General features: G+C 35.7%; 1 protein-coding gene across 1 annotated transcript in view; it reads left to right on the forward strand.

Annotated features, from left to right (window-relative positions):
• The first annotated feature begins 2,138 nt into the window (after window positions 1–2,138).
• The window catches only part of LOC107757062 (neuromedin-K receptor-like), a 22,554-nt gene continuing 7,565 nt past the window's right edge, over window positions 2,139–17,127 (forward strand). Inside the window, exons 1-4 of the mRNA XM_016574432.1 lie at window positions 2,139–2,394; window positions 5,649–6,208; window positions 10,764–10,952; window positions 12,872–13,022. Of these exons, the coding sequence (XP_016429918.1) occupies window positions 5,841–6,208; window positions 10,764–10,952; window positions 12,872–13,022 (708 nt within the window). The 5' untranslated portion in view covers window positions 2,139–2,394; window positions 5,649–5,840. The remainder of the gene's footprint in view (window positions 2,395–5,648; window positions 6,209–10,763; window positions 10,953–12,871; window positions 13,023–17,127) is intronic.

Below are 17,127 nucleotides of genomic sequence, written 5' to 3' on the forward strand. Positions count from 1 at the left end.
ATAATGACGTCATCGCGCAATGACATCACAACGTCATTTAGCAACTTTTAGCAACAAATCGACCTTCCTTTAGCAACTTCCCCTGAAAATTAGTTGGCAACAGTGTTTCACACATGACTCTCACTTCCACTGGAGCTCCAGCATGAAGCTTGAGCGTTTTGCTGACTCATACATGCGCTAAGAGGGTGTGTTATTATTTTTACCTAAACATAACGACTTTACATAATGACAGAGAAAGCGGGGAAGCGTTTCAGTATGCCCTGTTACTGTTCCCTCGCACTTCCTCAGGAGATGAACGGCTGCTGTTTTTGAGAAAATGTAACCTTCGCTAGTCAGCTCTTATGTCTCAACACAATGAGAATAATAATAATTATTATTATAAATTATATGAGCTGATATGCATATATGTTTTTCCCATATGTCCCCTACCTGTGCGCATGTCTATTGTCTAAAGGTCAGTTCTGCGGCGATAGAGAAAGGAGGCGGGTCTATGTAGCAGTTTAGCCAATGGCCGATTGAAGACATAAACATATTCAAGATATAACATAAAACTTAGCCAATCAGCGTCCTCAAATCTTATGTCTACAGTAGATTGTTTTAAGATGATTATATATTTTTTCCTCACAGTTTTTGTTGTTGCACTGTAAATTATGAATTTTGACCAATAAAATTTTCTAAAGTGTTTTTGAAAAATCACATACCCTGCCTTTAAGCCTTAAAGTATTTTCTCCAAATTCACACAGCACTTGTACTTTTAGATTCATATTGTCAATAGATTCAGGTTCAACTCTAGTTGGTAATGAATGTTTCTCCCATCATCTCCCAAATTGATGTTGACTCAAACTACGAAAAGACCCAAAATAATACAGTTTATTATAGAGCAATTCAGTCTCGTTCAATCAGCTTGATGTCACAATGCCACAGGAGCAGCTGGTTTTTCCATCCATTTTCTCTTTCAATCTCAGCAGCAGTACCACTCAAACTGGCAATTGCACTCAGTCAATATGATTGAAAGGATTAATTTAACCTAACCTAGAGTTGATTTAAAAATACCCCAGAAATTAAAGATGTGAGACTGCAGAGAGCTTGAATGAAATCAGGTAGTTCTTTTGAGGACTGGGTCTTCTCTCGTTGTAGCAGGAGCGAGCGATCTTTAAACTAGCTGTGTGCACAATGGATGTAATCAGTGATAGAAGGCAATCTGTTCTGAAGTGCTAGAAACATGTGAAGTAGGACCCCGCTGAGAGCTTCAGCAACAAGAGTGTTGTGAAGACAGAGATGGTAGTGGCATGGTTATGGAGTTTGAGTCGAGACATGCCTGGGTCTTCTCATTAAACACAACCTTGTTGAAGCTTTTCACTAAGCACCGTGAGGCAATTTTCTCTCTTCATTCTCTGTCATTGTATGTTTTCGACCTGCGGATCTCAGCTGGATCTGCTTTAGAAACCAGAATGAACAAAGTACGTTTGCAAAAATTGAATTAGAAGGTCAAGGGTATATGAATTAAATCAATAGCAATTATCTTAATTTATATAGTACTTTGGCACTCAAACTACTTTATAGTGTGTCTGGGAGTCTGTTCAATCACCACCCATGTGTCCAGCATCCACTAGGATGCCCTCCATAAAAGCTAGTGAAGATGGGGCTGATTAGGACACCATGATTGAAACAAGCCAAAATTGAAACCAAAATTTGGTTACCAAAATTCTTAAAAATATATTCTGTTGTGGTTCTTCCCCAAATTGTGAAGCCCTACTTGTGTTCTAAATAGAAGAAAGAAACTTGTATAGGTTTGGAACAACTTGAGGGTGAGTAATGATGACAGATTTTTGACAACAGCCAGTTTATACGTTTGGGAAGATGGTTGGCACATGTTGCATTCCAAATTGCACATTAAGCAGATGCAGAGACAAGTTTGTGTGGAGCAACTTTTACTGCAAAACGAGCTGCTCTGAGACACTGCAAACACTGAATCATGAGCTGCTATTTCGATTAATCGTGCAGCCCTAATTGCATCCCACCAATTGAGAATCCACATTTTACAACATTCACCTGTTGATTGGTGATTCCCCCATCAGAGCTCACCCCAATACACAGCCACACACTCGCATTGTGCCATTAGTCATTATTCCCCCTTGTGAAGTAGAGGAAGCAACTGTTGATCTGATTCATTAAGTGTGCTTCAATCAGAGTTTAATCCCTTTTAATTGGAAGAGCTTCTCCCCAGGCACTGACAGAGAGTGTGAAAGCTGGACTCCTCCGACAGGTGTTAGTGGAGGTTGCCAGATCTGCATAAAAGGGCAGCGTCTTCCCGGAGAGCTCAAACACCTGCGGAAGCATCAAAGGATTAATGAAATGGTCGAAGATGAAAGGATGAAACCACCTGAACCCTGGGTGCGTGGTGAGATGTGTAACATGGCCTTTCTGTGGTTAGAACACACACAGACAAACACAGGCATGAGCGTAAATGCACAAACACGCACACGCACCGGTGAAACTGTGTACATAGGTACAGGCTAAATTTTTATCTTGGCTAGTAGTTTCAAGGAATAGTTTACCCACAACTGAAAATTTGCTGAAAATATATAATATAAATGTGTTTCTTCACGGGAACAGATTTAGAGTAATGTAGCATTACATCACTTGCTCACCAATGGATCCTCTGCAGTGAATGGGTGCCATCAGAATGAGAGTCCAAACAACTGATAAAAAAAATCACAATAATACACACGACTCTAGTCCATCAATTAATGTCTTGTGAAGTGAAAAGCTGTGCGTTTATAAGAAATAAATCCTGTATTAATCTTCAGACGGTTGTTTTCGCCTAAAATAGGAATTCTCTATTGCTTTCTCCAGTGAAAAAGTTGTCTTGCCTGCATCAGGAGAGAAATAGGCACAGATCAAGCAGTGTTTATGAGCGAAAAGGGGTTAGGTTAGGGGATGACTTTTTCACTGGAGGAAGCGTTATGGATTATAGACTCGTATTTTGGTCAGAAGTGATGGTTTGTTTCTAGATTTGTTTCTTACAAACATGCATCTTTTCACTTCACTAGACATGAATTGATGGACTGGAGTGGTGTGGGTTACTTGTGGATTATTGTGGTGTTTTTATCAGCTGTTTGGACTCTCATTCTGACGGCACCCATTCACTGCAGAGGATCTATTGGTGAGCAAGTTATGCAATGCTATTCCATTAAAAGTAATAGATAACCAAAAAATGAGATTTATGTTATTATTAACTCTGATGTTATTCAAAACCCATTTGGCTGTATGCACAAAATGAGCAAGAATGAAATCTGTTTTTTAAACTAAAAAAAAAAAAAAATCACCTTAAATGTACTCTATATGAGTCATCCACATATCCCAACTTTAAAGCTGTACATTTTGATGTTCCTTATACACAAGGCTTTGAATTGCTATTTTAAGGCTCTTTTGTTGTGTTTTTATATAGCTTGACAGACCTGTTCTTGTATAGAAAAGAGCTATATGAAGATGCCTCTAATCTTGCTGTGAACGTTAGTAAATAATAACAGGATGTTTGTTTTTGATGTCTTTTTGACATCCAAATAGTTTGACCATTATATTAAATTGTTGCACTGTTGTCGGACAAGATGTTCTTCTCGCACTGAATATAAATTCGCATCACACTAAGCTGTTTTGCGTCATCTGTCAGCTCAGAGAGAAAGATGTGGAAAACGTTATGGAATGTTGTGACAAGTCATTCGCAGACAGTGAATATTGCTCATTTGAGAAGAAGTAACAGAGACCACAAGTTTAGGCTTTTAAAAAAGTTCCAAACTACTGACACTTAACTGCCTTGCCGTTTTAAGATTGACTTCAAAGACTGTGAATTAATGTAGGGAGGCGTTACAAAGCAACTCTATTGCCAATTACAGTTTATACCAGCTAGACAGCGACACACGCTTGACTCACCATTGCCTGCATCTTTCAGTCAGATTAAGATGAACCTCAAAGGACTATAAATTAGTCATTATCCATGCTATTTAATCATTATCTGTACAAATTTAACATTGGCTTAATAACATTTTAAATATCATAATTTCTTCAGTGAATGCTTGAGTACTATAAGACATAATTTGTAACTAGATAATATTTAGCATATGTAAATTTATTGTAATGAGGAGGACGGGCTTCCTGAGCCAAGTCTGGTTCCATCAAGGAACATCTTAAGACGTTTATTTCTTTGCCGTAATCACATTGGCCTCATTCACATTTAAAGAATAATTTTCTGTAAAGCTGCTTTAAAAAGATATGTATTGTGAAAGGGAAATAAACGTACTTGTTGTGTGGTGATCAATAACACTGTCAATCTTTACAATAATTTACAATCCTTATTTCAATACTAATATACAAAAAAGGTTAATGCGTAACAAAAAAGAGGGGTTAATGTAAATGTGGAATGGACCTTTTTCACATTTCCGGGTTTCTCAGCAGCGGAAGTCGTCATAGTTGGGTAAACTTGAAGAACAGTGAATGGGAGAGCACCACACATATATTTTTTTGCATTCCCAGTTGCTCAAATAGCAAAAGAAAAACTCCACGATAGTGTTTTCATGACTTTCAATAAAAGGAAAACAATTGAGAGCGACTGATAACGGCTGTCAGAAGAGAGAACGATGTCAAATTTACCGTCCCTCCCATAGACGCTGCATTAGAAACACTCTCGCATTAGCGTTAACTGTTTTTTTGTAATTTGATGCAAAGGTGATATAATACAAAGAATAGTGTTATAAATGTAGATAAATTGAAAAAAAAATACAAATATGAAAAACTTTCGAGAATTTACGATGCTGATGACCGTTAAACGCGTCATCACAGTCTTGTGAAAGGGGTCCATTACGAATTCCAAACGTAGCCTACTTACAAAGACATTTTGAATTCCAAATAACATCGTCATTCGTCATTATGCTAACCATATTTTGCACAAAAAATACAGTTACTAGCTGTTTTTACTACAATAAAAATGTGGTGACTGGGTACTGACATGATATCATGGTATTTTATATATGGTAGATGTTACTTTTATAATGACAGCTGGTTTTCCATGGTTTCTAGACAAAGCTGATCGTTTATAGTACTTGAAGAAATCCCCATGAAATCAAAATTAAAGTTTTTTTGGGTGTTAGTATCAATATGTTAGTCTTTAGTTCACCCAAAAATGAAAAATCTGCCATCGTTTACTAACCCTCAAACTGTTCCTTTATGAGTTTTTTCTTCTTTTGACCACAAAAGAAGATATTAGCCATTGACTTCCATTATATGAAAAAAAAAAAATGGAATTCAATGTTTACCGTCAACTGTTCTCCTTTTTGGGAAAACTATCCTGGACCCATAAAGAACTGTTTAATGGACCCATAAATGAACAAAAATAACTTTTTATCACTTTTCATGAAAAAGAACATGCTTAATGTTTTAACCAAATTGTGTTAAACTCCCATAAACGCGCATTTTATATAAATTCGCCGCTGAAGTTAAATGAAATGCCTCGTTCAGAAGTCGCATCACACTGAAGTTGTTTTGGTAGGCTGTATTTAGGTAGGTTGAAACTATAAAGCATTTGTCATTCCTCCATTGCAAATCTACTAAAACTATCCCACATTTGCATGTTTCTCTATTTATTTGAGCAGCAACATGTGGCGGGAGCAGCAGCATCTCCAGACGTCTGTCATATGAAGCATGACTGCGCGTGACACTTTGGATGGAGCGCAGGAGGATGCGCACGAGGACGTGCCAGATCTGTACTTGACACTATAGCAGCATAAATATATGTCTCAGATCATATCCTAGCTGTTTTAGAAGGATATCACAGTAAGTTTATCATGGCTGGTCCTCAGAGCGGCTCAAACGTAACGCGTAATTTCACAAATCAGTTCGTGCAGCCGCCGTGGCGCGTCGCGATTTGGTCGGTCGCGTACAGCTCCGTTCTGGCGGTCGCTGTGTTCGGAAACCTCATCGTTATTTGGATCATTTTGGCTCATAAACGGATGCGCACCGTGACCAACTATTTCTTGCTGAACCTGGCGTTCTCCGACGCCTCGATGGCCGCCTTCAACACGCTCATCAACTTCATTTACGCCACGCACGGAGAGTGGTACTTTGGAGAGGTTTACTGCAAGTTCCACAACTTCTTTCCCGTGACCGCCGTGTTTGCCAGCATTTACTCCATGAGTGCGATTGCAGTCGACAGGTGAGGCTGTTTATGATTAATTATAGGCTAATATTTTCATCGTGCAGTAGCCTATATTCAACATTCACACAAACCTACAATGGAATTCAGGGTACTCGTGGGAATTTTACACACCTTGCAAAGTTGCTATATAATAAAAGTCTATAAAAATATAGGCTGATCTAGCCTATTAAAAAGCACTAAAATGCCACTGTAAATTATCCGGCAGAAATAAAGTCCATATATATAACAAATAAAGGACTGTGAATGATTAATGTAAATTCCATGTGGAATTTTATGAATTCCAAATGTGTTTGCATATAGCCTACGTTTGTTTGAATTCCTTAATGACCTCGAAATAACGTCATCAGGCTGTAATTTGTCTTCATGGCTCTAATGGGAGTTGTACAATTTTGAATTCTAGACCTGGAAAAGTGTAGAAAAGAGACTATAAAAATACATAATATCTAAGAACTAAAATTATACGGAATCACACCGCTCTTTCTGTGTTTCTTCAAGTCTCTTCTAACATTTTATGTTAAAATATGAACAAAAATAACATGAGTGAGAGCTATTTAAATATCAGAATGTCCGATCAATGTGTACAGCAAAATTAAAATTGAACAATAAATGTGTTAATTTTATTGTTGATGAGTCGATATACATTTCAAGGCTTGAAAGCATCTTTAAAAGTCATAAAGTGGACTACTTTTAGTTGATAAACTTTGCTCTATAATTAATTTTATTAAATTATAAAACTATATAAAAGTTATTTTGTATCTTTTTTAATAGAAATAATCAACATTTAATTCATTTTACCTTGTTTTTAGATGTTCGGTAGCTGCATGTGAATATAAAAACCTTACAAACCAGCCTCTGTAAAATGGTTTGCTCTCTCCACACATGAACTACTGTATATAGCAAGACCAATCAAATCATTTACATGTCAAAAGCTATTGTGGCAAGTATAGTTACAATGATTGGGTCTTGAATCTTGAGAACTATGGCAACCCAACCTTGTCTGCCCCATTTCACCTGACATCACCCTGCTTTTTGAGTGTTTTTAATAGGAATCTGAATCAAGTCATCATTAAAGACTAGAAAGTCATGGGAATTCATTGCTCAGAAGGTGTGAGAATCCTATTGATTTGCTGATGAAAAATTGGCCTGCAGGGATTGAACAGCACTTTGAGAGGAACAGGCTTTTAGGACCACCAGCGAGGCTTGCTTCTTCCTCTTGTATATCCATCTATAATCTCATCAGGGAGCTCATAAATTGAACGTCTTCCGTTTGACCCCTCTGTCATTTAACTGCAATGAAAAAGAGGAAACTTCATTTCCTGCCCATGAACTTGGGACATACAGCACAGACTGCTGCATTTTATAGGATCAGAATATCCCATAAGTGTACGGCAGCAGGATTTATCTACATTTATTGAGCTATAACCTGTTCATTTTCAGCATTACGCATGCAGGCACTATTCATAGGATCCAGTTAGTCATGAATGCATCTAATGAGATGAGATCTGGGATACTGATCTGCATGATCCAGAGCATAGGGGGGCTTTTCCTTCATTAAAAGATGACAAGCTCAGTCTGTGGCTGTGTGGGAGCCAGAGAACAACACTTCATCTTAACTCTGTGTAATCTTTCGCCATGCACGAGTGTTTATCCATATGCTGCCTCCACTCTTTGTTCCTATTATCAAAAGGTTTGACTTCAGACAGGCTTGTGTGCCATTCAGATATTAATTGTGCATAATTTGTGAGTTTGAATTGAGGGATCAAACATGATGCAGAATTCAAATTTAAATTTAAGAAGTATTAAAATAGCTTTTATCAATGCACTGTAAAAAAAAAAAAAAAGTTCAAAAAATAATTTCAGTCTGTCTACTTAAAAATGTCACATTTAATTCAATTTGTTGCGTGCTGTTTCTTTGTTTCCATGCATAAACATGAGACATTATTAACTATCATTGTTTGAAATGCCATGTGCATAATTTGTGAGTTTGAATTGAGGGATCAAACATGATGCAGAATTCAAATTTAAATTTAAGAAGTATTAAAATAGCTTTTATCAATGCACTGTAAAAAAAAAAAAAAGTTCAAAAAATAATTTCAGTCTGTCTACATAAAAATGTCACATTTAATTCAATTTGTTGCGTGCTGTTTCTTTGTTTCCATGCATAAACATGAGACATTATTAACTATCATTGTTTGAAATGCCACCTACAGGCCTTTGTGATTAAATTATGCCTATTTTATTATATTTTCAATAAATTCACTTACAGTGGAAGTGCACTTAATTACTGAGAATGTTCTAATTAACTCTAGATGTTATTAAAATGAAGTCAAACAACATGAAGCAGGCTTATTATGCGTTATCATCTGTTATTTTTTCTATTTTAAGTTTAAAGTGATAGTTCACCCAAAAATGCAAATTCTGTCATTAATTACTCACCCTCTTGTCGTTCCAAACCCGTGAGACCCTCCCATAGACAGCAATGCAACTGCAATGTTCCCAGGTCTAGAAACGTAGCAAGGACATCGGTAAAATAGTCCATGTGACATCAGGGGTTCAACCATAATTTTATAAAGCTACGAGAATACTTTTTGTGCGCAAAGAAAAGTTTTAAATATGTGACCCTGGAGCACAAAACCAGTCATAAGTAGCACGGGTATATTTGTAGCAATAGCCAAAAATACATTGTATGGGTCAAAATTATATATATATATTATATATTTTTCTTTTATGCCAAAAATCATTAGGATATTATGTAAAGATCATGTTCCATGAAGATATTTAGTAAATTTCCTACCGTAAATATATCAAAACTTAATTTTTGATTAGTGATATGCATTGCTAAGGACTTCATTTGGACAACTTTAAAGGCGATTTTCTCAATATTTCGATTTTTTTGCATCCTCAGATTCCAGATATTCAAATAGTTGTATCTCGGCCAAATATTGTCCTATCCTAACAAACCATACATCAATGGAAAGCTTATTTATTCAGTTTCAGATGACGCATAAATCTCAATTTCGAAAAATTGACCTCTGAAAGCGATGGTTGAACTTTTACATTTTTTAAAGTTTACTTGATAAGTAAATATATCCTCATATTAAAGATAATATTAAAGATAATTAAAGATAATTATACTAAGACCATCTGGTAAAACCTTACAGTTAGGTGTCAGTGTAGGATGTATATACTGGTTAGGTTAAATGGTAGGGAGTGGTAGGGAATAAATAGTAATGTGATGTCATACTTTTAAAAAGAGTTTTCAGTGAAGTTTCGAAATTCTTTGGTTGAGGAAACATGACAATATACAGTTAAAATGTTTCACATTTTCGCGCTTGGGCGAGTAATTTGCAGACTGATTTCCTAAATGCACGTGAAATCACCAACATGCCAACAAACCAATGAGAACACAGAACAATAATGACAATTCATAGCAAGAGAGCGCAGACGCCAAAGCTGATGTGGATCCACTCATCTGAATCCCTCTGGAACTGTCTCAGATTTGCAGAAAATTGCAGTTGTTTGGCAAATAAATAATTTACAGACCGTTTCATATGCATTCCCAACATTTTAATTATGCAATTTCAATGTTACACCTCAAATGACAAGGGACTGTTCATATTTAGCCTCAGATGGCTTCAGTATGCATAGTATTTAGATAATATAGCTAATTTAATGCTATAATAAACACAAATGTGACCCTGGACCACAAAGGGTATATTTGTAGCAATAGCCAAAAATACATTGTATGGGTCAAAATTATATATATATATTATATATTTTTCTTTTATGCCAAAAATCATTAGGATATTATGTAAAGATCATGTTCCATGAAGATATTTAGTAAATTTCCTACCGTAAATATATCAAAACTTAATTTTTGATTAGTGATATGCATTGCTAAGAACTTCATTTGGACAACTTTAAAGGCGATTTTCTCAATATTTCGATTTTTTTGCATCCTCAGATTCCAGATATTCAAATAGTTGTATCTCGGCCAAATATTGTCCTATCCTAACAAACCATACATCAATGGAAAGCTTATTTATTCAGATTTAAAATGACGTATAAATCTCAATTTCGAAAAATTGACACTTAAGACTGGTTTTGTGGTCCAGGGTCACATATGGATATCTTTCCTACTCAAACACTTCGCTTCACTTCAGAAGGCCTTTATTAAACCCCCGGAGCCTGTGGAGGAACTTTTATGATGGTTGGATGTACATTATTGGGCATCAAAATCTCGACCCCTATTCACTGCAATTATAAAGCTTGGAAGAGCCAGGACATTTATAACTCCGATTGTGACTATCCTTTTAAGCGGCTAAGGGAGTCACAGCAAATCTTTCTCTCTTTTGACCAACGTAATGGATCTCTCACTCCTTTGTAAAGTCATAGAAACGTTATTGTGGATATTTCTTTCAAATGAAACACAAAAATGACATCTGTTGTAGATTCCTTTCACAGCTAGAAGTCTACCCAAACTTGACGACTTCCCTTTCCAAGAGCTCTGGAAATGCTAAAAGGTTTCATTAAAACCATGTTTTTCATGCAGGTACATGGCTATAATTCACCCTCTGAAGCCCCGGCTGTCAGCTACCGCTACTAAAGTGGTGATTGTCTGTATTTGGGCCCTGGCGGTGATTTTGGCCTTCCCGCTGTGTTTCTACTCAACCACGAGAACTATGCCTCGCAGAACCGTCTGCTACGTCGCCTGGCCGAGACCTTCTGAGGATTCGTTCATGTAAGAGATCCATTTGTTACCAACAGTCCCAAATCACCCTTACGAAAAAGAAGTTTATTCAAGTGTGCTATTAGTATACTTCTTTTAAACTAACAAATAGGAAAGTATACTTTTAGTCTACTTTTTATGTACTTCTCAGAAATGGGCTTTATGTACTTCTCAGAAATATACTTAAAATGACATTTAAGTATACTTGACTTATACTTAGAAAAAATCTAGATATATTTTAGCTATAATTGTGCTCCTAGAATCCGTGTTTTCATTGTTATACTGTAGGGGGCGCTAGTACACATCTTCTGTACAGAATTTCCAAAAAACACAAGTGAAGAAGAAAACGAAACAACAGATGCTTCCACATGTATTCTAACACGATCATCAGACATAAAACAGCATCAAAACTGTGTAACATTATGGAATAAAATGTCGACCAATAAAGAGGTAATAATAACTGTCAAGCTTTGGGGTGTTGATCGACTCTATCTACGTTTTGATTATCATTCTGAATCCAATTCAGTCTTTTTTCAGCTTTTTGTTCAAAATGTTGTTTATTTCTTTATTTTTTATTTATGAAACTTATCCACATTCAAGTGTTTAAAAAAAGAATGCATGAAGCTAGAAAAAAATGTTTTTGTTTACAAGCAGATACCCTGTTCTTTTGATGTTTTGTATGTTCAGATATTCATGTAACAAAATATATACAAATTAATACCTAAATAGGGACATAGTAGTATACTTAAAGTATGATGTAAAGTTCACTTAAAGAAAACGTACGAGTATACTTGCAGTATAAAACTACTAAACTAGTAGTTTACTGAGACTATACTTCAAAGTGTACTAAAAATGCTACAAGTATTTTATTAGTAAACTGTAAGTTCACTTTTAGTATAGTTGCAGTACAAACTAAAAATGTTGATGTAAACTAGTTGCGTACTCAAGGTTTACTACTGTTATACTTAAAAGTATACTTTTATATACTAAAAAGTGGGCCAATTTAGTCCCAAGGAGTATTGAAATAGTACACTTACAAGTATACTACTAGTACACTGATATTTGTATACTTACTACATAAAGTATACTTAAAAAATATACTTGAACTTTACTTAAGTATACTTAATTAAATAAACTTGAAGTATACTACTTTTTGGTAAGGGCAGGTACTAATGAGGTGGATTTCATTGAGGATTCTGTCTTAGAAGCCAGATGCGTGTGCAGAAAGCAAGACAGCAAGCTTTCCTCTGATGAGTTCACACTGGCTGATTGGTTTTCCTTCTGCTTGATTGTAATTTCTCTACAGCCTGCGCTTCTCAGGCTTTGCTTCCACTGCTCAAACATTGGTAATGCTCTTTCTAGCTTTACATTGCCTGCTATCTCCACACTAAGTGCCATCTGCCAGTGAGGCGAGAAAACCAAACACATTACCTATTTACCAGTGGCCAAATGGTGTGTAAGAAGTGCAAACAGTCTTCTGGACTCACAATCCAAATTTATTGTCTAAACACCCAAGCATTAGATAGGCCTACTTGGGTTTATCATTTGGTGAGGCACATAAAAGCCACTTGTTTTTTACAGTGGCTTCCTGTCCTGTCACCTGTGCAGGTATCACATCATAGTAACGGTGCTGGTGTACATGCTGCCCCTAGTGGTCATGGCTATCACCTACACTATAGTCGGGGTGACACTTTGGGGAGGAGAGATTCCTTAAGTGCCATCTGCCAGTGAGGCGAGAAAACCAAACACATTATCTATTTACCAGTGGCCAAATGGTGTGTAAGAAGTGCAAACAGTCTTCCGGACTCACAATCCAAATTTATTGTCTAAACACCCAAGCATTAGATAGGCCTACTTGGGTTTATCATTTGGTGAGGCACATAAAAGCCACTTGTTTTTTACAGTGGCTTCCTGTCCTGTCACCTGTGCAGGTATCACATCATAGTAACGGTGCTGGTGTACATGCTGCCCCTAGTGGTCATGGCTATCACCTACACTATAGTCGGGGTGACACTTTGGGGAGGAGAGATTCCTGGAGATTCATCGGACAATTATGTTGGACAACTGCGAGCCAAAAGGAAGGTGAGAGGACATACTAACATATTTTGTACACGATTTGTCCCAAAGTTTTAGTCGAAAGGTTTAGAACTACATACGGTATGCTGTGGTAGATGATCAAATCTGTGGCTTTCAGCTCGAAGGGATAGTTCATCAACATGATTTTTGATAGTCCAACCTGACTTTCTTCTGCTGAATATAAAATAAGTTTTTTTTGAAGAATGTTTCTTGTCCAAAAGAACATCCAAAACAACACCGGTCCAAAACAATACTGGACCCCATGAAGTGTTATTGTTCTAATAACAAAAACTAAAATAATTACAAAACTATAAAAGCTGTAAGTGTATTTGTTAACTGAAATGTAGTTGAAATAACTTTAAAAAAAAACTTCAACTTAAAAATTAGACTGAACTTACTGAAAATAAGGTTAAGTTCTAGAAGTGCTAAAATTATTAAAACTAAAACTGAAACAAAAGTAAACCAAGCTAAATAGAAATATTAAAAAAAGAAAGTCATAAAAATTACAAAGCACATAAAAAACTGCAAAACTGCACTGTAAATTTTTTTAAATTATCAGTAAGTCAGGGCAACTTTAACTCGTCAATTTTTTATATAAGTTATATGAGAGTCAACTTGATTTTTTAAAAGTCAGTTTAATATAATTTAAGTTGAAATTACTTAGAACCAAGTTAATTATAGGGCAGTAATTGAACTGAAGTGTGAATAAATATATATAAAATATTAAAATATTGCTCACTGCATGGACTTTCATTGCATGGATAAAGTCTTTTAAAGAGAAATCTACATTAAAACTTAACGTTCTGGCAAGGTTCTCTTAAAGTTATGAAGAAACGTTCTTCCAATAATGTTTATAGAACATTTGTTTAAAGTTATCTGTCTTTGATAGCGTTCTTAAAACATTAGCACAAAAGCATTATTTATATATTATTCAAGGGACATTTTTTCTGAAACATTTTTATTTGGATGGGTTTTAGTCACTACTAACCACTTTCAAAACATTCAGAGAACATTCAAAATTAATTTTGCAAAATGATCAAATGGAACACTCCCAGGGGTCATCGGATGCCCATTTTCCACAAGCTGAAATGATTCATTAGGGTCTTAATGAAAAGTCTGTTACATAGTTTGGTTAAAATTTTTCAATGGTAGTGTAAAAAACACCTTTTTTACCCTGTCAAAAACAGCTCTTTTCAGATCAAGCCGTTTTTGTAGCATTTTCCTTTAAATGTTAATGAGCTCTGCTGACCCCGCCCCTCTCTTCCGAGCTGCTCTCAGAGAGACTGTTTAAGACACCAGTCCAGTCTGTGATGAGACGCTACTCTCAATCAAACTATCATGGGAGGGGCCTGTCTGTGTGACGTCACACAGACAGGCATCTGAGATCGGCTTGATTTGAGAAAGGGGAAAACATTTAACCAGATAAAAAAAAAAACACTGGGTGGATTTTTATCATTATAGGGTGGTTGTGTACACACACTGCCAACACACATTTCAGTTCAAACTACTTGTAAAAGTGCATGTAGCATCCTATGACCCCTTTAATGTTTTCACTAATGATCGTATAAACATGAAAAACCATTTTTTTTAAAACTGTATATTTTGAATGTTCAGTGAACATTCTGAAATAATGTTTTCGTAACTTACTTGTGAACATTATGAAAATGTTCATAGAAAATATGTTTTTTTTTAGGAATTGACTGATTTCGTGTAACCTCTGTCCTAGGAGCATCAGAATGAGGTGACTAAAGGACAGAGTTTAAGAAATGAGCCCATGCATTTGTAAATCATAGAAATTAATCTATGTATTTGCTCTTACCTGTCCTGAGGGAATCTCACTGTATTGCTATATCTATGTGATATTTTTCCACAGATTAAGGTCATGTCTGGTTTATCTGGCAGGTCAGCTCTGAGCTTTTTGTGAGCTGCAGCGTTCAGACACACTCGCATATGTGGGACAGTGATAGGTCCCTCTCAGGGATGAATCTAGGACAATTCATCTCATATTGTGCCAAAATGTTTCATATTAATGACTGTGATTGCTCTATGTAATCCAGCACTTTTGTTTTTGATGCAGAGATTATGGAATCATTTCAAATATAACTGTAGGCTTACGCTGGATTAAAGCACTTGTTAACTCACCTCTACACAACCTCGCTTCCCAAAGCCCATTCATTGTTTTTAAGAGTCTGCTGATTGGCTAGAAAGCTGGCAGAAAGCATTTCAGTACGTCTCGTAAGGTGTATGAACTCTTTCTCAGACTCTTGATGAGAAAGAAATATAAAAATGTGCACGTGAATTATAAGCATTTTTATGTCTTTGTTCCTTAAAACTAAAAGTAAAAAGTAACTTTTTATTCAGTAATAAAACATTCATTAAAAGTTATCTGGGCTTTAATAATGGTGTTAAAACATTTACACAAAAAAACATTATTTGTAGGGATTTATTGAAGGGACTTTTTTTCTAAAAAGTTTGTATTTAGATGTTTTTTTACATTGCTACTATAACTATTTTCAAAATATTCAGAGAACATTCAAAAGTAATTAAACTTTTTTTAAAAACTGGACATTTTAAATGTTTAGAGAGCATTCTGAAGTGATGTTATCAAAACGTTCTTAAAACATTTAAAAGTATAAAAATGTGCACAGATGAATTGTCAGCATTTTATATACTTGTTCCATAAAACTAAAAAAACAAAACAACAGAAATCAGTTTACATAGCATTTATTTTAAATAAATATTTTCTAACATTATGAATGTGCTTACTGTCATTTTTGCAAATTTAATGCATCCTTGCTTAAAAGTTAAATTTCTTAAATTTTTTTACGAACCTCAAGCTTTTGAACAATAGTGTAACTCAAACAGCAGAATATAATAAGAAAATAATTTTTACAAATTAACTATTGTATCAGCCCAATTTCGGAGTGAAAACTGTTTCTACACCAATTTATTTTCAGTGTTTTTTGGATGCTGCTTGATGTTTTCTGTGCAATATGCATCAGATGGTAAGGAACGGTCTGTGAATGTGACGTCAGAGCACAAAGATCTGCACTTCATATCTTTCCCCACTGTTTTTGAAAACTAAACACTTTATAAACTGGCACCTCTGTTGTTAATGTTAAACATTTTCCAGCCATTAATCTAACGCTTCTGAAAACACCATACAACCATCCTTCATTCTTTTAGACTCAGTATCATTTGCTCACTTTAGTGCATCCTTTGAAAAGCCACTCACAACGTCTCAAATGGCCTCATTAATTTGCGCATAATTTGACACGGACCTGTTGGAAAAGACAAAGAAATGCCGTCCGTCATCAATCAATGAACGCTTTCATCTGCACCTTGTCCGTAAAAAAGCGACAAGAGTCTTGTACCCTGAAGAGACCTGCTGTAGTTCATGAGTAATGAGACACAGTGGTGCCTTGCGAATAATTACTGATTGACAGTTACACAAAGCAGAGAAAGGTTAGGTATGACGTAACCCTAGCAGTGGATACAATGAGCCACGGGCGGCAGAAGTGTCAGAGAAGCTGCCCTTTTGTGCCAGTTTGACACAGGTTTAGCTAAAGTTTATTATGGTTGCATTTGAAGTGTATGAATGGTCTTCAGTCAGTCTTCAGGAGGGCAGGTGAACATGACCTGGCTGTCAAGAAGGTACAGCTAGTTTTCTAACAGACGTCATCACCCTATTACAACACCATTCATGATGTTCAGCAAAAGGGATTGCATTAGACTTTCATAAAAACTGCATTTATCATAAGTGTAAATGTGTCACATGTGCGTCACACCTTCTGTAGATTATTTGCTTTATATAAAAAATACTTTGATCGTTTGACCCACCCTGAGGTCACTCATATCTTTTTACCCATTTTTAACCCACCACCTTTTTTGTTGCTTAAAATAAAACAAATGTTAACTGAAATAAGATCAAATTTTAAAAAAAACTATAAAAAATAGATTTAATAAAAACTTTGATCTATCTATCTATCTATCTATCTATGTGTCTGTCTGTCAATCTATCTATATCTTCTGTTGTAGTTCTATCTATCTATCTTCTGTTGTAGTTCTATCTATCTATCTATCTATCTGTCTGTCTGTCTGTCTGTCTGTC

This window comes from Sinocyclocheilus rhinocerous, unplaced genomic scaffold (genome assembly GCF_001515625.1).
Source record: "Sinocyclocheilus rhinocerous isolate Xijiao unplaced genomic scaffold, SAMN03320098_v1.1 scaffold563, whole genome shotgun sequence".
In the NCBI taxonomy this organism is placed as follows: domain Eukaryota; kingdom Metazoa; phylum Chordata; class Actinopteri; order Cypriniformes; family Cyprinidae; genus Sinocyclocheilus; species Sinocyclocheilus rhinocerous.